Genomic DNA, 23,198 nt, shown 5'->3' with positions numbered 1-23,198 from the left:
ATATTGATTGCCATTGTGGTTGTATAAGTTTACACTCCCACCAACAATTGAAAAGTATTCATTTCTCCCTACAGCCACACCAGCATTTGTTATTGGTTGATTTCTTGATGGTAGCCATTCTTTCTGGGGTGCAATGCAGTCTGAATATTATTTTAATTTGCATTTCTCATTGGGCCAGGGATATTGAATATGTTTCCATATATTTACTGGCCAATTTTATCGCTTCATCTGAGAAACATGTATTCACTTTACATGTCCATTTTTGGAGTGGTTCTTTAAATTTTGGGAGTCTATTTTTTTAAGTTCTTTATATATTTTAGGTTTTAGTCCTTTGCCTGAAGAACAGCTGGCAACATTTCCTTTGTCCATACTGTAGGTTGTCTCTTCATTTTGTAGGTGGTTATCTTTGCTTTGAAAGAAATTTTTAACTTAATGTGATCTCATTTGTTGATTATTGGTAGTATTTCTCATGCAACTGAGGGTTCTGTTTACAAAGTATTTACCTACACCTATGTCTTCAAGAGTTTTACCTGTTTTGGTTTTCCAGAAGATTAAGAGTTTCTGTTTTAATGTAGAGATCTTTGATCCATCTAGATTATGATGAGAAATGGGAGTCTATGATCTATCTTCAGCATGTTCATAGTTTTTCCAGCATCATTTGTTAAAGAAGTCATCTTTTCTCCAGTAAAGGGATTTGGCCCTCTTGTTGCACATCCCATAACTCAGTGTGCCTGGAGTTGTTTCTGAATCTTCTATTCTGTCCCATTTATCAATAAAAATTTTGGCCAATACCATGCTGTTCTTATCTTTGTACCTTTGTAGCATAATTTGAGGTCCAGGCTTATGATGCTCCTTGCCTTTTCTTTGGTACCCATAAATGCTTTTCCTATTCTATGTCTCTTCTAGATCCACATGATATTTTAGGATTATTTTCTCCAATTTTCTTATAAATGTTATTGGTATTTTAATTGGGATTGCATTAAATCTATATGTCCATTTTAGAAATATGTCCACTTTGAATATCTTGGTTCCTTTTTCAGAATAGTGTAGTTTTTTTGTAGAGTTGTTTCACTTCCTTGGTCAGATTAATTCCTAACTATTTATTTTTTTATGCTATTGTGGAAGTCATTGTTTCCCTCTTTTAAACTATTCCTACAATTGGTTACCATACTTTCAAAATTATTTTTTATTTAAAAAAATTAACTCAGCATTGCTTGTTAAACCAGTCATTCAGATAATCTAATTTGATTATTAATTTGATCTAGACAACACATTGAAAGCTTTATGAACTATATGAATTTTCACTGCAGTTAGATTTATCCTGTATTTGGACTTTTCTTTTGCTTTTCATATGTGTAGCAGAGAAGGTTACTCTGTACCTAATAATCCCTAGTAAATGTTAGGTGATGGCAAAAGTGGTCAAATTGATGTTGACATTAATTTCTTTGTTATGAGGAATATGTTAGGCATCTCTAACATCCCGACTCCCAAGAAATGAATTCTAACAACTTCACATGTAACATTTAAACGCATTTCAATTCTGACATTTAAAAAAAGTGAAATGATTGTCTATATAATATTGGATAAACTTTTTTTTCTCTATGTCTGAGAACATCTATTGCTTTTATAACCCCATCCTTTAAATATTCCAGGTTTGTCACATCCACATAGGATTGATATCTTTGAAGATTATATATATGGAGCAGGACCAAAAAATGGTGTATTTCGAGTACAAAAATATGGCCATGGTTCAGTAGAGTACCTAGCTTTACATGTTGATAAAACAAAAGGTGTTTTAATATCTCATCGCTATAAACAACTAGACTGTAAGTATACCATTTTATAAGGTTGTCTATTTTGGTAAATGATTCCCTATAAAATTCTTAAATATATATATTTTTCTACATCTTCATTATTTCTCTATCTTAATCCCACTAAGTTGGGTAAACTTAATTATAGTTTCATCAAACTTTTCATATTACCAAAGTCAGCATACCAGTAATTCAAATTTCCATTTCAGAAATAATAGGTATGTAAATTTTGTGTTTTCTTGGAATTACACCTGACTTTGTTACAAAAATTATCTATTGTTTTGCTTTTCTAAAATTCTTAGTAAAACCTGTAGATACCAATGCAATTTTGATTCTTGTTACTAATAACGAAGTAACTACTATGGCATTAATATTCCACTTTTAAGATGTCTCAAGAGATTTCTTCACAGAAGTTGTATGTCCTCTGATTTATTATTATTATTATTATTATTACTCTTCCTCCTAGAAAGGAGTAAGTAAATACATTATCTTGGCAAAAATCCTTCGAACATATATATTTAAACATAATGAACATCTGAGAATGGAACTTCATGGTAGAGTGCTTACCTAATAAGTTTAAGGTTGTGATTTTAGTCCCTAGCACCTCAAAACAAAAAGAAACATCACTCTACACTGAAAAAGAAAGTAACAAAAAACATGGCTGACATTGTAATTAAATGTCTTCATGTAACATTTAATCTTTCAAGAGATGATATAAGATTTATTCATAAATGTAAACTGTAAATTGATTCTTAACATGTTTGGTGTAATTATTTGGAAATATAACAATTGACATTTACCCAAATAAATTTTGGGAACATTCAAACAAAGTATGTTTTTACAAATATATCCTGAAATTTTGTGAAAATTCTTTCAGCTCTTTACCAGTAAAGATCTGTGTGGTGCCAAGGCTAACACCAGAAAACTATGTCTCATCTCCTCGTTTCATCTGATTCATAGGCATAGTCAGATGTTGCCAGGTTAATAATAAATGAGCATAAATAAATAAATCCCTGGCCTGAATATAGTAGGCATTTGAACAATAGTTCTATTAGAAAGTCTCCTTTCACAGTCACCAATTCAGGTAATGAGGTAGCATTTCTATATCATATGAATAAAATAATCCCTGGGGAAAGCCTTTAGTCATTTCTAACTAAAAATGATGTTAATTAAATAGAAAATTGAAAATAAATATGTACAGCAGCCATTTATACATCCAAACTCCTTCCAGATGGGTCTCTTATATGTACTTACTTGTTCCAGAGGGAAAGGAACACAGATCAAAAAAATTTTTGAAAGTCATATTTTGTGTTGTGAACTGACAAACGTATGCATTTTAGACCTTTGAAAACTCTAAAGGAAGTTGTTTTTGTTTTTAAATACTTCTCTGAATATCTAAACTCAAAGAATATTCCCAAAGACATGAGTTGACTTCCCTGTTAAGCAGAGTATTATATTGTACTTCAAGTTCTAACTAATTAATCACAGAAAGTGTGCAATGTATAGATTTGAATTTCTCCTATCTTTTTGAAAGCATAATTAGGAAAACCTTCTTATTAATGACGGGTGCTGGGTAGTAATTTTTCTGTACCCGTAAAGAAAATGATAAAATTGAAATTAGATATTCTGTGTAAAAACAGATGTGACTTGTTTTCAACATTGCTAATTCATCATTTTGCATGCTGAGTTTTATGTTTATGAAAAGTATTATAACTATACTTACACATTTCTTTGTTTTCTTTCATTTCATTTTCATCAGTACCTAATCCCTGCTTGGATTTAGCTTGTGAATTTCTCTGCTTGCTTAATCCTTCTGGGGCCACCTGTGTATGCCCAGAAGGAAAATACTTGATTAATGGAAGCTGTAGTGATGAGAGCCTTTTAGGTAGGTATTCTTCATTCTTCTGTCAGTGGTGAATTAATCTTTATGATGCATTTTCACACCCATTTGAAGCTGAGAATACTTATGTGCTTCATTATCAATTTAACTAAGTATCTATTATTCCAGAATGCCTGTGCAGAATTCCTTTCTATTTGTTGTGCTTTTGTTTACAAAGCAGTATTAAGCTTAACATGCACTTAGTAGATTGAGAATTTAGAAGTTACTTGAAATAAACATAATTTTATGGCTGCTTTACTAGAGAAGATAATGATATTTTTTAATATGCCATTTTGCTGTGGATTTAAATCTATTACTCATATCTGTTTATTTATTGAATAAATTTATTTTGAACACATTCTATTTGTCAAACACTAATGTAGAAACCATGGATTAGTTTATAAATTGTATTGCAGTTTCTTTTTGTCTATTTTATATTTACAATAGACATTTCTAATGAGAAGGATAATAAATATTATAAGGACTAGGAAGAAGGCCCAACATTAATTTCAAAGCTAAGGACTAATTTAGAAATGAAACTGATAAGACTGTTTCATGTAGTTTTTATTTTAAAAGATAGTGCTTGTAATAAATGATAAAAACTGAAATGTAAGTGTTAAATAGCAGAAAATCAAAAACAAAATAAAATAAAAACAGTATGATAAGACAGGGAAGACCTATCTCTTGAATATCCAGGTACAGATACACGTAGAAGAAGTTCTTCCTTATTTAAGATATTACTCATAATTGGAAAATGCCATAAAGCTAAAAGAAAATCAATACTTACTCCAATTCACTTCATAAACAAAAACGGTGTGTTCCAGGATTACTTTAGGATTGAAACAAAGATTTTCCAATGAGATCCAAACTTAGCTTCTCTTCATAGCAGGGTTTCCACTTGTTACTGTCCCTTCTATAATTCACTCCTCGCATGAACATGTCATTCGGCAGCACTTCACCTCTGAGTAGTAGAATCCTTGTTCTCTGCTCAAGCCTAGTGCAATTTAAAGACTTTCACCTTTTCCAAAACAGTTTATGTCTAAAACTATCATAGCTTTAAGTTTTAATATGGTTTTAATTAGATAGGCAAAGCCACAGAGTTTAAAAAGAAGAACTGGTAAGTGTTATGAAAACCAGTGACTGATATTTATTGTGGATAAAATGGCAGAAGAGACAAAGTTAAAACTTCTAAGGAGTCAAATGGTTATTTTATTACAGGATCCGTTTGAAGTCCTCATAGGATACGACATTTAAACAGGATTACAAGTTCAGGATGGATTTAGTTTAAATGTGTTTAAGGAAAAAGGACTTTTTACATAGAAAATATGTTTGCAAAGACATGGAAAAACAGTAGGCAAAGAAAATATTGAATCATTTATTTCCATTAATGTATAGAGTGTGAAAAGCAGTATTGTACTGTATTGTTTGTGGCAAAGTGGGAAAGCTCTTAACAGAGGTATCTGTGAATCAGTTACTGTTTTGAATGGACCCATTAGTGTCAGTTATTTAAAGGATGCTGTCACTGTCATTCACCTGTCTCATTTTTCTTTACTAATTCTGCAACCAATCACAGTAGCGGTGGATCTAACTGTGAGAGGAAATTAGGAGGCCCAGTGTTGAGGTGCAGACATATAATCCCTAAGGCAGGAGGATTGCCATGAGATCAAGGCCAGCCCGGGCTACACAGTGAGTTCAAGGCCAGCCTGAACTGCATAATGAAACCCTGTCTCAAAAAAATTAAAAAAAGAAAGAGAGACAGAGAATTGAATTCATATTTTCAAATACTGTCTTGTTCTGACTAGATCATGGAGGTACTCTATGCAGGAACATATATGCACACCTCAAAAATATCAAGAATTACTTTCTTGTAGAAAAATTGCCACTTGTTCAGTATTCCACGCCCATCCAGTCCCAATGCCTTCACAGACACCTACAATGTAGCATCCCACGTAAATATTCAAAGTGGTCTGTACTTATAGAAGCCTTAGTAATAGACATTTTTAACTACTGCAATTAGAAATATAAATATGTATACTTTAGGAAGTATTGATTAGTGTAGATGAATGCCAGTTAATTTTTTTCTGATGTAAGTTTTGATATAACTAAAGTTTTCAGCTTTTTATAATGACTCTTCTTTCTCTAGCTGCTATTGTTAAAAGATGAGCACACTGAGTATTTTTAATCTTCGGGTAAGAAATTTGAAATTCCAATATTACTCACTCTTGGAGGAGTGTTTGCCTGCTGTTTCCTGTAGTTGATTATCATTGCTGGAGCTTGGTTCCTGAAGGTGATTTAGTTACTAACAAAAGCAGCACGCTTCTTCATTGTACAACTATAACTAGAACATTTGAAAGACTGAAATTCAACTCCATTTCATCAGGCAGTGTTATGTTTTTAAATTTTTGATGATTAATAAAGTATGTTATAGAAGTATCCATGAGTCAAAACACATGTATTTTGAATATCTAATCCTCACAATGATCATTCAGCTTTCATTGTATATCTTCACTTTTCATATTCAAAGACCCAATTAGGATATATTCGGGTGAATGAATTACAAATATTTTGATAAACTTTAAGTAAATATGTCTGCATTGTAGCACATCACGGACAATTTTGCCCTGTATTTAGTTCTTTTTTTTTTCTGTACTGGGGATCAAACTCAGGTCCTTGCGCTTGTGAGGCCAGAGGCAGAACCACTGAGCTAAATCCCTGGCCCTACATTCAGTTCTTTGTTGAAGATTCCCACATGCATTTGCATAGGCATCTCCAATTTAAAATGTTCAGAGTGGAATCACCCCTCTATTTCGTATTTTATTCGCGTTCCTACTTAGTTGTCTGGGATAGAAACTGAGGAATTGTCCTTATTTTCCCTAACTGACTTCATACATCACCAATCCGATTTTACTTCACTATTAAGCCGCAAAGTATTTGCACATTAGTTCATCCTACACTACTATATTTTAGTGATTATCTAGCCTACATAAGGTAACTTTAGTCCTAATTATCTCCATACTTTCATTACATTCATCCTCAGGATTCTTTGTCTCTTAAATGTCTTTACATTGCCATTGGAGGAAATTACTAAATCTAATGATTTTTTTTTTTTTTTTTTTGTACTGTGGATCGAAATCAGGACCTTGAGCTTGCAAGGCAGGTGGCAGAACCACTGAGCTAAATTCCTGGCCCCTACTGATTTTTCTTATGCTCTGCTGCCTCTTCAAAAATGCTCACCTCTTGCAATGCCTTCCATCACTCTCTAATCCATGTCCTATCACTGTGACATTCATGCAGTTCCTCCTGAGCTCACCTACATTTATAGATGTTGTGTTATCTGAGTTCTACCCCCAGTGTACTGGTAGAAGTGAAGAAAAAAGATGCTGAAAGATGTTACTTGATTATGTACCAAATAATTGCTTCAAGTGACTGTTGAAATTTAGAAAAAAAAAAAAGTGTAGGTCCGAATCTCAGCTCTTCATCCACCACAATTCTAGATATGGAAAATATGAGCTGAAGTCAACGTCTATACTTAGGTCCTTAATACTTACAAGGTTTTAGAAGTTTAATTTGTTTGGAAAATTCTTTTAAATATTTACAAATATTCCAAATTAAGTTGCATTTTTTTCAAAGACATTTACCTGTGAAATAATTGAGATGCAGATAGCTTGGTTGTGCAGTCAGAGGTGGAATTAGGGTTTAGCTGAGTTTTTATTTTGCCATTATTTTCTTTATCTTAGATATCTTGCCTCTTAAGTGGATATTTCCTACTACAAATTCAAAGCTTAGTAATGCCAATCTGAAGCTTAAGTAATGGCAAAGAACTTACTGAGGTTGAAAAAGATGTTCTAATGACAATTTCAGTGATACTTTCAAGCATATTTATACATGAGTGTCCAATTTGTTTCACTTAAGAGTGTAGTTTCAAGGTACATCCATTTAGCTATTAATGTCTCCTTTATCTTGCTTTATGGCTGAGTAGTACTCCATTGTATAGAAAAACCGCATCTTCTTTGTCCATTCATCAGTTGAGAGGCATTTGGGCTGTTTCCAAGATTTAGCCATTATTAACTGTATCGCTATAAACATGGCTGCACATATACCTCTCTGGTATGACGCTTTTAATTCTAAGAGATGCAGATTAAAACAATGCTGTGATTACATCTCACTTCAGAAAGAAAGGCTAATATCAAGACATCAACCAGCAACAAATACTGTCAGGGCTGTGGGGAAAGAGGAATTTTTCTCCACTGTTGGTGGGAGTGCAGACTGGGGTAACCCCTGGGAAATCACTGTGGAGATTCCTCCAAAATCTAGGATGAGAGGTCCCATATGACCCAGCTGTTCCACTTCTGGGTATCTTCTTAAAAGGTCGTTTCTTATTCTCAGTCAAAATGTAGACAAATTAATTACAAACATATGGAATGTATTTTACCTGTGGAGGTGCTTTTAATGTTGTTCTGTCATCATTACGTACTAAATTTAAATAACTTGGGATACTATTTTATGGTTAATATGTTTGGACCTCAAAGACTATCTCATCATTTGAACATTTATTTCTCTGTACTAATAAAAACATAGCATAGGTCCTGTAACATAAACTATAAGCATTTCTCTATAATATATGTAATAATAAATATGTATATATGTACACTAGAAGAACATAGGATGCAATCATGTGTATAGATAGATATAAATGTTATAAAAACATATTTCTGGCTTGATTTGATCTCAACTACTAAACAATAGGCAATGTTTACCCATACCATAAAAGAAAATTCTTGCTTGGAAAGTAGATTATTTTAGAAAGTCAGTTTAGTTATCTGTTAAGATATATAACAACATGGTAAAGAAAAATTTGATTTAATATTTCTATGTACCGTTTGACAACTAGAATCTGTTTCTCTGTTTTAAGCTAGTATTTAATTATATTAAACTTGTATACGTATGGGTAGTTATTTTATGAAAAACTAAGATTCTATTATTTAAATATATTTGCTTATTTTTATGCAAACATCCCCTGAGTGATATGCTCTTCTGTATATTTCCTCTTACAACCAGACGATTCTTGTAAACTGACTTGCGAAAATGGAGGACGATGCGTTTTAAATGAGAAGGGGCATGAGAGGTGTCACTGTTGGCCGAGTTATTCAGGAGAGCGATGTGAGGTGAACCACTGTAGCAACTATTGCCAAAATGGAGGGACTTGTACACCTTCAGCTCTAGGTAAATATGGAGTGTCATTGTATATTCAGATCATTTGCTCATTTTCTTCTGTGTGAAAAAATAACAGTTACAAATATAATCCTTATATTTTGATAATGAATAAATTAACCTGCATTAAACTTCATATTTCAGCCTAAGCAAAGGAATTTGTTATCAATGTAATATATCATTATTCAGGTCACAGAATTAAACAATGGTAATGGACACTGAAATGTTCACTACAAGCTGATAAATTCTTGGCTAATAGATATTTTGACCCTGGGTCACAATGATTGATAGTGCCAGTTTCCCAAAACTTTTATGTAATTCCAAATTCAGCGACTTTCATTTCATCAATAGCTTCCCTAAACATAGAAATCAATTGTTATTGAAAATTAGTCATGTAAAGTTACAAGACCCCAATGATGAATGTAACTGTGCTGTATACCTAAAGTGTACCAATAAACTCAATGAGAAAAAAAAGAAAATTAGGTTCCTTTTAAATATAAGCAAAATATAGAAAAACTTCTTAAACTATCCTGATTCATATCTAAAATTATTACTACTTAGGCATTGCAAAATATAATATATAATTTGCTTTGAAAATACCCAGCTACTAGTTAATATATACTGTACTTGAGATTGTTATTAATTTATGCAACAAACATGTTTGGAAAAGTATTCACTATGCCACATAAGTAAACATTGAACATATTTTCTTACTGTTTTTTATTAAATTTAAAATATCTTCCAATAAGAAAAAAACAACTAAATTCATAATAAAATCTAATTTGCAAATTCCAATATTCAGTATCAGTGACATTATGTAACTATTAAAGTGCAATCTATGCACATTTGATTTTACTACCACAAATGCAAATATAGTCAGTTGGAAAATCAGTCTACATGATCTTCATATTTCCTACATGATTAATTTATGTCTTACTGAGAGTTCTCACTGTCTCTGCTGCTTATGGTTCTCTTTGAAGTGTTTAGCATAGGACAACTAAAGGAGTCACATGAAGAATTTTCAGGAGAGTTCAGAAAAACCAAGCTGTTTTAGATTTAAAACTACTAGTAAAATCTTGGTAGTTTTATGTCTGTAAACAGTTTTGACTGATGATTTATATTCAAAATATTTTAAGTACTTCACTACATTCTGAAAATAATATTTAGCAAGGAGATTGAAATATAAAGGCACTAGCATTCTAAATCCATATTTTTATTTTGTTTAAGGGAAGCTAGTCCAGGCAGTAAGGTTATTCTGTTGCTGTAGAAGATATTATAGTGCTGGATCTTTTACTGAATAGGTCAATGAGAATTTAAATTCAACAGATGTTTGTGTGATTTGCACTTTGTTTCTCTTAGGGAAAAACACTTCTTGACAAATTAGTTATGAGAAGATTTAATTAATTAGTAACAGTTTCTCATTAAAATAATATAAATCACTCAGTTATAGCCAGGTGATTTACTTATATTTATATTAGATATATTTTGGTCAAGTAACTCATTTGATATTTCAAACTATAGCTGCATGCTCCACCTGCCAAGGATTTACAGGAGCAAATCTCTAAGATTTGTTGTCCTGTTAATGGAGCCTGGATTGTATATTGTATTTGCTGTCCTGTTAATGGAGCCTGAATTGTATTGTGCTACATAGATACAGCCCAACTTCAATTTTATGTTCACATAATCTCTCCCTACCTTGGTATATCCCTACAATCTATAGTATATCTACTTTATGTACCCAAACATGTAGATCTTCATTTCCACAGGTGATATGTACAGAAAAGTCGCATTTCAGATTAACAATAAAAATGAAGTCTCCTATGGATTTTACCTGACATATGACCATGTAGTTTTACTTATACAATATAATAACTAATTATATGTGATCTAATTAAGTCATTTACAAAGCATTTTTGACTTTTAAAAACGTGGTATAAAAATGTTGTTAGTATTATAGACTGTAGAACCTCATTATCTCCATACAGATGTTAATTTGTTAAACAAATCCCAGTGGGCATTTCATGGATTTATCCATTGTTGGTTTACTTACAGTTAAGCTTTTTGTAAATTCCTATGTGGACACTATATAACAGGGTCTGGGGCAGCCTTAATTAAAATTTATAAGTTTATGACAGTTGAATAAAACAATAATAACTGAACAAAGGAAATGTCACCAGATAATTAAAAGCACAAATCTGAGAGCTGCAATTAAAATTTTGCATGTAGGAATGAGTTCTCATTCCTAGGGGCTTTTTTTAAAAATAATGAAAACTAAAAATAAAATATATGAGCTCTGTTCATACAGAAGATGCAACATAATGAAATGTTTTGACATTGTGTGTATCAACAAGGTTCTGTGTAGTTCATCTCTATGACTTTTTTATCAAAAGATATGTTTAAGGTAAAATTTGTCTTGGGAAAAATAATACAAGTCAGAATAAAACATGGTATTATTGAAAACAAAATAGTTTAGGAAAGGTTTTATATATCCTAGGTATCAAGATAGTTATTTAATTAAAAACTCTATTTGAAAGTACTATGTTATGAACATTTATACTCTGAGGTATATTCAGGCTGTTTGATATTTTCCTTACACATGCAGGTCTGTCATTTAGATTTTTCATGTTTGTATCAAAGTGAATCAGGGCTTCATATAAGGTTGTATTAGAGGAATTGAGCAAGAAGGATTGCAAATATTGGGCAAAAAACTCAACTACTACCTGTCCCAATGTTTAGAATTATGCAGAGGAGAAGGCACATGTTGCTTTGGAAAGTTTGAAAGGAAAAGCAGAACTGGCTAGGTTAAGGGGTGACAGTATAGTTATGGACAGTAGGCAACACAGTGCTTTTTACTAGGTAATTGAAGTGAAAGCAACAGGAAGAAAGCAGAGATCACTGTGCCTCCACATCTGGGGACTTTTGATCTGAATGGTTATTCTCAGAAATAAAGCAGGAGTATGAAAGAGGCCCCCCATTGTGGAAAGGAAAAGTATCAAAATCTATCTGCAGTGAGATGGGTTTTTACACTATGAGATGAGTAGATGGAGAAAATTTCATTTTTTGTATTAAGATCTTTTTGTCCAAGCAACTTCTCATATCCGATGGTAGATTTGCTCAAAAACCTTGTGTAAAACCTCAGGGAACCATGGAACTGATGACATAACACACTGACAGAAAGCTCTCAAGTTACCAATTTACATTGCATGCAAACATATAACCACCTAATTCTCTAAGGAATTAACCTACATTTAGACTGCCCAACTTTTCTTTTTTCTCACTTTTATTAAAATGAGGACTGTTTTTCAGGAAGTTAAGTTTGGTGTTCTCGCTACTAAACATAGATATTAATTATACTTAGGAATTACCAAAAGCAAATATTTAGGTCTCCTTTTTTTTTTTTTTTTTTTTTTTTTTTTTTTTTTTTTTTTTTTTTTTTTTTTTTTTTTTTTTTTAGTATCGGGGATCAAACTTGGATCCTTGCACTTGCAAGGCAGGTGGCTGAACCATTGAGCTAAATTCCTGGCCCTAGGACTCCATTTTTAAGAAAGCAAGGAAATAACTAGTGAGGTCAAATTAAAAACAAACAGTAGCATATAATTTAACATGTACATAAATTCAGAATATGCAACTCTGAAAATCAAGTAGAAAAAAATCAAAGCATAATGAGAAAATGGGGAAAGACAAGACTCTGACTCCTTTGAAGTTCGAAAAGTAGGAAGTAAAAAGCCTATTTTGAGTCAGATGTGAATAAAATCAGCATTCTCAAATGAGTTCTTAAAAAAGATATTAAGGGAACAAACCTTGCAGCCAGCAACTTTGAAAAATTGAATAACAATTTTAAAAAGTATCAATATTTTTTGCCTAAATAAGGTCACTATTAGAAATATCTCCCAGGGATCAAAAAATAATAAGAAAATATAGAAGTGAGAATGTCAATAGTTTTACAAATAATGTAATATTGAGGAAAACCCTGAATTCATATAGTAAATATATAAGCTACTCAATGTATAAAAAATAAACATATGTAAATATAATCATGATCATAGACTAATAATATTGAAAATGTTTGCATTTTATCATAAAAAGAAAAAGAACAATATATCTACTAATACTGTGGACTCTGTAGGAAAAAATACACATAAAATGTCTATATCAGAAATATTTCATTTTTTATAGTTCTATATTCTTCAAATATCCCATAATTAATAGATATCACTATATGAAAATGAAAATAATAATTACTACTATAAATTGAAATTACACTATTTATTACTTTCAGCATCATGATAATATATACTGACTTTTTTTTGAGTGCCAGACTTGTTCTCTATGAATAAAATAAATAAATAAATGTATGAAAAAATAAATATAACGTTCTCTGTAATTATCCTGTTGGCATCATGAGTCACAGTTACTGGTTCATTGGATGATATGGTGTGAGGATACTAAATTATTCAGTTTTATAATTTTCTAGACTAAGGTCACAAGACTTGTGTTAACTTATTTTTATTCACAGAAGAGAAGAAAATGCTTCAATTTCATTTGTACAATGCTGACTGAAAATGAACTTTCCAGAAGTATAAATAGATTGTGACCTATAACTTGAAATATGTCAGGATATATTAAGCGTTACTTGGGAAATAATTCGATAAAGCCCACAGTTCTTGCCTTACTTTGTCAGTCTTTGCTGAATAGTTCGCTCTAATCTTTTTGATACTGTAAACAACTTGACAGCTGTAGTCATTCTGGTAAAACTGTGTATAAATGGGCTCTCACGTGTAGTCCAGGAAATCGTTCTGTTAAGCAAAAAAAGTAGAAAGTCAAATTTTCTTATCAAAGAGCTAGCAATTTTTAAAAGTATTCAGAACTTTTATTATGTGGGATCTATGTCTGAACTCACTACAAATTTCACAAAGAAGAGTAGTAGTAGGGACAAGCTATCTGGAGACAATTTCTTATTGCAGTTTTGTAAGTAACTCAATGATGCTGTGGGGATTTGTCTCTCAGTTTATTATCTCTATTCTGTGTAAAGGGACATGAATATATTTGTTGTTCAAATAATAAGCATGTTTTAAGAATTATGGGGGTGAAGGGAGGGTATGGACCAGGGGAATAAATGAGAGCCATGATTGTCATGTAAAGGTACAAGATCCCAATAATGAATGTAACTGTACTGTAGACCTAAAATGTACCAATAAAAGAAAAAAAAAGAATTATATCACATTTAGATCTGGTTTTCATAGAAGAATATTAAACATAAATATTCCGAAACATGTGCCAAAGGGTATATAAATATGGTTATTTACACTCAATGAGTTACTCATCTTAAATGAATGAAACTATGCCTATATCCATATAAAACTAGTTATTTATCACAAGTCATAAACAGAGTCTCCCTCACCCAGGACCAAGTTAAAGGAAGTAAGAGGCATGGTTCACATAGAAAACTTAATAAGAAAGCAAAACCTTACTTAATAAAAGTAGATCAATAATGATCAGTAGCATATGTCTACCTCATAGTCATTTGAAACAGCCATTAACTCATGAAGTTCAGATGTGACAGGTTCTGCTAGCATTCCTTTACAGCAGTCAGCCACACATTTCCAGGCAAATGTCATAATGTATTTATCTAATGTTAAGAGGAGAGGTCATTTTTCCTACTCTTGATTAAATCGTAGTGATAAACAACATTTTAAAAACAATTAAAAATTCCAGCTTTTAGAAACGGCCCCCAATATAATATTAAGCTACTGAAAATGGCAACATAGTATAGTTTTATTATTCAAGTGAAAACATAGATCAATTGCTCATTTTTTGATTAGGTCTTTTATTTTGGACAATTGCTTTAAGAATTCTATGTCTATTCTAGACTCTGGTGATGGTAGAGGAATTGGAGGAAGGAGGAAGAAGGAAGAGAGTAGGTAGAGAAGGGGGGTAGAACTGATCGAGATGTGATACGTTTATGCACCAGTTTCCCTAAATGATGTAATTATTATACATTAGAAATATGTACTCACAAAATATAAATGAAACCTTGAAAAATGAAAATAAGTTGCTTTTGGAAGAATTATTGCTGATATTGATTATTCTGAATGACTGAGAAAGGTTTACTCTAAAATTATTAGCAAAATCATAATATTGCTACATCAAACATAGCATTACTCATATTTTGAAAATTTTATTCTAATTACTTTCTTCATTATACGGATTGTTATATTTTCAATAGTCAATGAAAAAAGACCTCTTATAAATTCCTTATACATATATATATATATATATTATTTACTATATGATATTTATCTTAAAATGATGTTTACCTTAAAATGATATGATGTATACATCTTTAAGATGTGAGTTACAGTGATTAAAGAACAGGACTAGAGCCCGAATCTAGCTCAGCGGTTCCATTGCCTGCTTTGCAAGTTCAAGGATCTGAGTTTGGGCTCTGGTATTAAAAAAAAAAAAAAAAAGAAGGAGAAGAATGGGACTAGAAACTAAGAACCAAGATTACTATTATAAAGTAAGTCCCTTAAGACATGGCCTATTATTACTGAAAATCAGAAATTTTGCATTGTCTATACACATTAGAGAAATTACTGACCATGAATATATCTAAAGGTTACATATAGGACTTTTTTTTATTGGTACATTTTAGGTGTACAGTACAGTTACATTCATTATTGGGATCTTGTACCTTTACATGACAGGTCTTGGTTCTGAATTTTTCCCCTTGTCCCTGCCCTCCCTTCACCCCCTCCTCCCCTCCCCATTCACAAACACTTTATTTCCATTTTTTCATTTTGTCATATTTTTTTCTTTTCCCTTATTACCTTTCCCCTACATATAGGACTTTTAAAAATTCTTATTTTGCAGGGACATACGATAATCATTATGCATCTCATGTTTACCTACCCACAAAATAGAAAAGATTCTCTTATTGTTATTTGTTAAAATAGATATTACCTTCAGTTGAAATATGTGAATGGATTATTTTTTTCTCTGTGGCATATTATGTCTCAATAAAAGTAGAGAAAAATTGAGGGTCAAAATTCCACTTGGAGCTTCTTTGAAAGGCATATTCAATCAAATTTAAAAAAGTATAATTTAAAGTATAATTATATGTGTAATGTTAGTATCAAAAGTACTACTGGTACAGAAGCTGCCAATTTTGGTACTTGTGGCAGGCATTGTACCATGTTTTACCTATACATGCTAGCAAAGCTACCATTATTTACCAAATGAGATGCATAGAGGGAATTTAAATTTACTAAAGCTGTTCTATCTAAATATCAAATAAGATTTCATCCCCAGGTTTGTATAGTACCAAAGTCAATTTAACAATACCTCAAATTTATTACTTCTTTTAAATATTAACTGTGCAGTATTTTATAATCAGTTATTTTTTACTGAGACAATAATTTTGCTATATGAGGGGCATGTAGTACTACTGAAATTAAAATAATTCTATGTAATTTCAGGACATTTTCATTTTTTCAAGCAATATACTATTTAATTTTGTCAATTTGTGTTCCTTAGAAATATTATCGATTACAGGTGATTATAGATTTTAGTTAAACCTTTACAACATTTAACATTGATTACACAGTGATATTATAATAGATTATTAGAAGTTTGTTTCATGGTTGTAACTGCTTCCTGAAAGACCTTAGAAAATGTCAGCTTGTAGCTTCTGATTATCTATGCGCAGGAATAGTCAAAGTAATTTCAATTGTCTGCATTTTAATGTACATATGTCTTAGGATGATTTACAGGAAAAGAGTCCGAGATATAGAAGATGTATTTATAAACACATATGAGGAGAGGTGGGTATACGAGGAGATTTCCTACCGGAATCGGCAACTGTGCTCATGCCACGTGGGAATCTCCATCACATGCAGTCTGCAGCTGCATAATCAGAAAAGCCAGTTGCAAAATTCAGCAAAGTCCAGTGATCTAGGAAGTGAGGGAGCCAAAGCTGTAACTGCCAGTTGGAGAACAAAAGTTTAAGCACAAGGTCAGGGGGAAGGAGAAATTCATTTGTAAGTCTTTGGGGTCAAAAGGCCTAAAACAAAGACTTCCAACATCTAAGGGCAGGAGGAAATTAATGTTCCACCTTAAGAAATATTAGGGCCGGGGTTTAGCTCAGCAGTTTGGTGGCCTGCCTCGCAAGCGCAAGGACCTGAGTTCGATCCCCAGTACGAAAAGAAATATAGCTGAGCCTTCCTCTATCGTTTTGTTACACTTGGTCCTTCAGCAGACTAAGTGATGCCCACTTGAATGGGAGAGTGGATCTCTTCTTACACTACAAGATGCTTTGCAATTAATCTGCAGCAGAATATGCCCCCTGACTTCAGGTACACTTACCCCATCCTGCTTGCTATTTCTAAATTAGTTCCAGAAGTCCACTTTCCTTAGTGTCTGCAGTGGGCATGGTCAAGGCTATCTCTATTTGATTAGAAACAATTACCATTCATCACTGTTTTGACTTAAAAAAAAAAAAACAGAAGTCACCTGGTGCCACATCTGGTGAGTAAAGTGGATGAGAACACACCATAATGTTTACAGGGACTGCCTTTCTGTTGGGTGGTTCTTGGCAGCAACCTTCAACATAGTTTTGATCTTACTTGATAAGGATACTAAAGATTCCTGTGACTTCTTCAGAAAGTGTCAAAATTGATGGAATAAGAGTGGTCAAACAAGGAAGAGTATATTGAAAAAGATTTATGGTAGTATGTCTTTTACAATAATATATTTTTGAAATTACATGTGCACCATATATTTTGATCACCCCTTGTTTATCCTAGCAAGGAATGTTGCTATGTACACTACAGGGAAAAATCTGAATTTGAGTAAACATAACACTAGGACAAACTAAAATGTAGTTAAAACATGTATACTTCAGATGCACGTCAAATTTATAAAAACAGTTTTCTCTCTTGGAGGGTGGGATGTGTTATAAATTTACTGAGATGTCAGAGGTATTCATATGGTAATAAAAGTGAAGGTTTGAAATTTAGGAAGGAAAATGAGCCCAGAGTCATAAAATTGAGACAGAAGCATCCAGATAACTAATTATTGGAGCTGTGAAGTTAGGTGATATCACTAGAAAGAAATTCAGAAGCGTATTTTTGAGATATAGAGAAAATATAAAGGAAATTACAAAAAAAAAATCAGCCAGTGAAAAGATAAGGAAATTAACAAGGCTAGTGTCTTGGATGACAAAGTGAGAGAGAACTTAAAATTTTAGTAAACATCAAATTGTGGAGAAACATTAAAGAGGATAGTACTTGACAAGGCAGTAGATGTAGCAGTGAATAGACCAGAGGGAAGTTTTGAAAGAATACATGAATGTTCAGGAGATGACAGCACAATTTTTGAGTATTCCTAACACAGGGAATTTGAATTACTTTATATGAACAGCATATTCATACTGAGGGAAATGGCTTCTTCAGAGAACCCAAGCAGAAGCAATATATTCAAATACATTATTTTATATATTAAAATACATAATGTCACCCTAGTGAGGGATTGAAATGGGGTACTGAGCCTGAATATTTTACTTTGTCTTATGTTAGTGAAATTGGAAGCAGTAAGTGTAATTAGCTTCCTTTTGAAGAAATCAAGGATGTATCAAATGTTGCAGTTGTACAAAAGGATGGATTTAGCAAATATGTTTGTTTTCTTTAAGGACGTTTCTGTATATATTTTTTTCTTTCCTCTTAAGCACATCTAGAAACTTAGGAGAGGAAAATGATTCATCCTTCAAAAGGGTCTGAGGGTAAAGCTGATGGAGAGTTACAGCTCAATCTCAACACTACCATAAAAATAAATTTCATTTTCATATTACATTAAATAAAGGAGATAAAATATGGAATTCATTAAAAATTTAGAATACTTTTTATAAACAACAAGAGTGCCTTTCTAAATATAAACATGGAAATAAGTCATAGCTAAAATGTTGGATATCATTTTATAGTACTATGCACTAAAATGTACTTGAGTGTGATAGAAATCCTTTGCACATTTATTCTTTCTCTTTTTTTTTTTTTGTATCAGCAATCAAACTCTGGACTTTGCACTTGTTAGGCAGGTGGCAGAACCACTGAGCTAAATGCCTGTCCCATGCACTTTTATTCTTTATGATTCTAAAGAACAACTACCTAGGACACAACTATTATTATTTCAATCCTAAACAACAGGAAACAAGCAGAGAGATAATATCTGTTTATGGTTCTACCACCAATATTTGACAAAAGTATTCTATGAATTCAGGCAGTCTGACCACCCACACTTTTAATGTTTGTCTAAGGGTGCTCAAGAAATAGGTTCTCCCACTCCTTTGTCTGGTCAGTTGATGTTTTTTCAGATTGCGTTCTCCTTGTTGGCTGCCAACTCCTCAGCTCCGTGGATATATCGCTGCTATAAATTCATACTTTATTCATTCTGACATTGTTGTTTCCTTGTCGAATATCAAAATATTCTGCTACCTAAAAAAATTAAAAAAAAAACTTTATAAACGAACCCAATAAAATGGTTAGAGTGCAACCATAAAGATTATTAAAAATGTTATATGGAACCCATTATACAACTCTGCAACAGATGGTTCTTTTCCCATCAGCAAACAGAAGAACTGCTTTGTTACAATAAGGCCTTTGATTACATAACATTACCCTGAATATGAAGATTTCTCCTTGTCAAAAGTGAATGTTTTTTTCAGAGGAAGAAAAAGAAGAGCTTTTGAAAAATAATTCAGCTGGAATCCAAATGACATTCACCGTATGCTAGCGGGGGACAACCTGGTCACTCTTCTCTGGCTCTAGAACAGCTGCAGATTAGATGAAAGCACAGAAAGTCTCCTGCCATTTCTCTGAGTGACTGGGATGAAGGAATTTTCAAGTATCCTGCTGGGTTCCATTGATCTCTTTAACCATTCTCAGTTTTGTTTTGTTTTTTCACTCCTAATTTTTTGAAAAAGAATAAACTTAAAAATCAATATAGAAAAACTTGAATTGGCAGTATTTACAGCCTACCTCTCTATGATTTTTTTCTAATGTTTTTTTGAATTACACTTTGATTTCCTCTGCATGTTGCACACTATTTGTTTCAAATTTAGCTCAGGTTAATTTGTGTTACTGTTTACTCTCCATTTCTCTGTCAGTTGTTCATGAGTTCTTACTGAGAAACAAAAACTAATTATTTTATTCTGCACTCTTGTTTTCCACAGGAACCACATTGCAAAATGATCTCATACCACTATGTGTTCTCCTTTGTGTCTTTATTTTTCACCCACTAAAGTGTTATAGAAGTCACTTTGTTTCCATGTCAACAACAAATAGAAAAACTTGTTGCAAATGAAAGGGAAAACAAAGTAGGTAAAATTTAGTTAGCAGTTTTCTGGGAAACAGAAATAATGGTTATTCAGATTTTAACTCATGTAAAATTTCATTTCTCTGATTATTAATGGGTACCTACTAGCCACCAAAGTAATAACATTTATAAATAATAAATTTTAGAGCAGTGCTACTTACCATAAAATGTATCTTACTGTTTATTTTAGTCACAGTTTTCAGCATTTTTTAAGCATTACAGTAAAATTAATGAACACATTGTATTGCTTTAATTTGTTGCTTCTCCAGGAAATGCAAGTGAATCTTGTTTGAAAGTCTTTTATTAACTTAACAGAACTTCTCATAACATGTAAACTTGTCCTTCAATGTAGAATCTGTAGCAAGAGAGAAAAATAGTTTTTCCTATCAAAGTCTTCGTGATCTAACAGTCATGCATTTCGCTGCTCATTCCGGTTAGCGAAGGTGAGAGGACAGCACGGATATTTTTCTAATGTCAGTCAACTGAGTAACATTACTGAGATCTATAAAAATGTTAATTGTGACCTATAACCAAATTCGTTGGACTTATAATTGATGTAGCTTCTTACTGTCTTTTATGTTTTTTCTAACATGTTTCCCAACTCTGTGTTCACTCTTTCTCCGTGCCCGTATGTCCTTCTCCCCTCTTACAGATCTCGTGGCATAGTCCGCTTTCTACTCAGTCCTGCACGGGTAGGGCAGGTAGAGATTCATTACTAATATGACGATTTACTGTGTTATGCTCAAAATGCCTAAAAGGATTGTTCCTTTTCACTCTGATATTACGTCGTACAGAACGTAAAAAAAAAAAAACTCATTCAAAGATAATTCATCAAAGTTTTGTCTTATCCGTGTTATTTTTCTAAATCATCTTATTATTAACTAGACTACAAGTAACAATCCTTTCTTATGAATAAATGCGAAAATAAAACAGTGCTCAGATATTTAAAAAATATGTGTTTAAATCAAGTAGCTGATATTTATAAATTTAATCCTATATGGAGTACATACTTTATTTTCAATCGTATGTCCTATTTTAAACTTATAAAAGTAATTACTTATAATATGTGTAAACCAAGGTTTTATGTAGTTAACAGTACTTAGCACATGGTGATGGACCATGGAGAAACATGATTATCTATATTTTATATTCTAAGGAAAATAAAAATTGTGTCACCATAAGTGACAGGACATAATTGGAAAGGCAAAATGGCCATGAAAGAGAAGTCCAAAAATGATATGAACACGTAATCTGTGCATATAAACATAATTATTCCTAAAATGACTTCTGAGTCTTTGACAATTAACTTTTACATGTCTTCTAGGCTTCCTAAGACATATGTGGACATCGAGAACCAGAGAAATCCTATTAATGCCTAAAATCACAGGACAGATTTTGGACAGAAACCTGGTTTCCCAGTTCTTATGCAGCAACAATTTCATGAACGCGAACATTTACATCTAAAAATTTATCTCTTCTTCCCTTTTTCCCCAATAGGGAGACCCACCTGCAGCTGTGCACTGGGGTTTACGGGGCACAACTGTGGTAAGACAGTCTGTGAGGAATTTTGTCAAAATGGAGGGACCTGCATTGTGACTGTTGGGAACCAGCCTTACTGCCATTGCCAAGCCGAATACACTGGAGACAGATGTCAGCACCGTAAGTGGATGCGACTTCCAGAGCCAATCTGTAGCATGTTTGGATGATTACGTTAAGTGGCCTTCTCTTTATTCCCCCCATTGTCTTCATTTCAAAAACCTTCTATTTTTTCAGGTCATTTCCTCGTATATTCCAATATTTACATTGGCCACTTATACTCTGATTATTTACATTGCTCCTCGTCCTTTTCTTGAAGATTTTTTTCCTTCTTCTTCCCCAGCTTGGACTCCATAGCCGTTTTACCGATCATTTCCTCGTATGTAACTCAGCTCCTCTTCTCTGTCTCTCATCACACTTTGCTGCAAAACCATTACCACTGTTGTTGGACTTAGAGTTTTATCTCTCCTGATCTGCCCCCCCCCTTGATTAATGCAACTAAGAAAAATGCATACTTTTTCCTACTGATCTCATTTGAACTTTTGAAACTAATCTCAGATAGGCATCACTACAGTTTTTACATAGTTTTAATGCATTGATTCTCTTCTTCTAAATGCCGATGTCCCGCCTTCTCCTTCCTCCTCAACCTTCCAATACCTACTTTATCTCCAACCTTATGTGTTCGCCGACACTGATAAAATGAATAGAACATAAAGAGACCTCCTGCCATCAAGTTCTCCAACATACTGGATCCGGTACCAATACACTAACTAGTCTTCTTCATGTTACTAGGAACCCTTGCTCTGTCCAGTTCTTCATGACCCATTCAGGAGCTGGTCTCTTTCAGTTTGTCCCCACCACTTCTGCTTCATTAAGTATTTTCCTTCCCTGTCATCCTTTCTGAGATAATCTTCCCTTGTGCTCATGGCACTCTCTAGTTACCATCTGATTTCCCTGTGCTGTCTTCTTCTTTCTTTTATTTAAAAGTAACATTGGCGCCGGGGATTTAGCTCAGCGGTTCTGTGGCCTGCCTTGCAAGTGCAAGGAGCAGAGTTCAATACCCGGTACCAAACACAAAAAAAAAAAAAAAAAAAAAAAAAATAGCATTACTTAAAAATGTTATTTTCTATAATTCATCTATTTTTATTTTTCTGTTGAATCTGCTTCTCTCAACCTTTGTATTTATCATGCTGATGACTTTAATGAAAGTCAAGTGAATTAATTTTGCTTGCATTCTTGCTAAAGTCAGTGATAAATTCTTAATTCCTATTTTACATCTGTTTGAGCAATCCATCACTTCTTCCATAAAAGTTATTTTAGATATGAAACCATTGACAATCACTGCCTAGATGATTTCACAGACTTGAAATGTTTTAGTAGTATCCAAATTATGC

The 23,198-nt window shown here is 32.7% G+C and overlaps 1 protein-coding gene across 1 annotated transcript in view; it reads left to right on the top strand.

The window, feature by feature from the left end:
• Lrp1b (LDL receptor related protein 1B) overlaps positions 1-23,198 on the top strand; it is a 1,779,190-nt gene that overhangs the window by 1,690,902 nt on the left and 65,090 nt on the right. Inside the window, exons 81-84 of the mRNA XM_033757153.1 lie at positions 1,653-1,826; positions 3,571-3,696; positions 8,749-8,913; positions 21,766-21,927. Of these exons, the coding sequence (XP_033613044.1) occupies positions 1,653-1,826; positions 3,571-3,696; positions 8,749-8,913; positions 21,766-21,927 (627 nt within the window). The remainder of the gene's footprint in view (positions 1-1,652; positions 1,827-3,570; positions 3,697-8,748; positions 8,914-21,765; positions 21,928-23,198) is intronic.

Source organism: Fukomys damarensis, unplaced genomic scaffold, assembly GCF_012274545.1.
Source record: "Fukomys damarensis isolate Sample0158 unplaced genomic scaffold, DMR_v1.0_HiC HiC_scaffold_29, whole genome shotgun sequence".
Classification (NCBI taxonomy): Eukaryota; Metazoa; Chordata; class Mammalia; order Rodentia; family Bathyergidae; genus Fukomys; species Fukomys damarensis.
The sequence above is the reverse complement of the archived record's forward strand: the minus strand, read 5'-3'. Positions and strand labels throughout refer to the sequence as shown.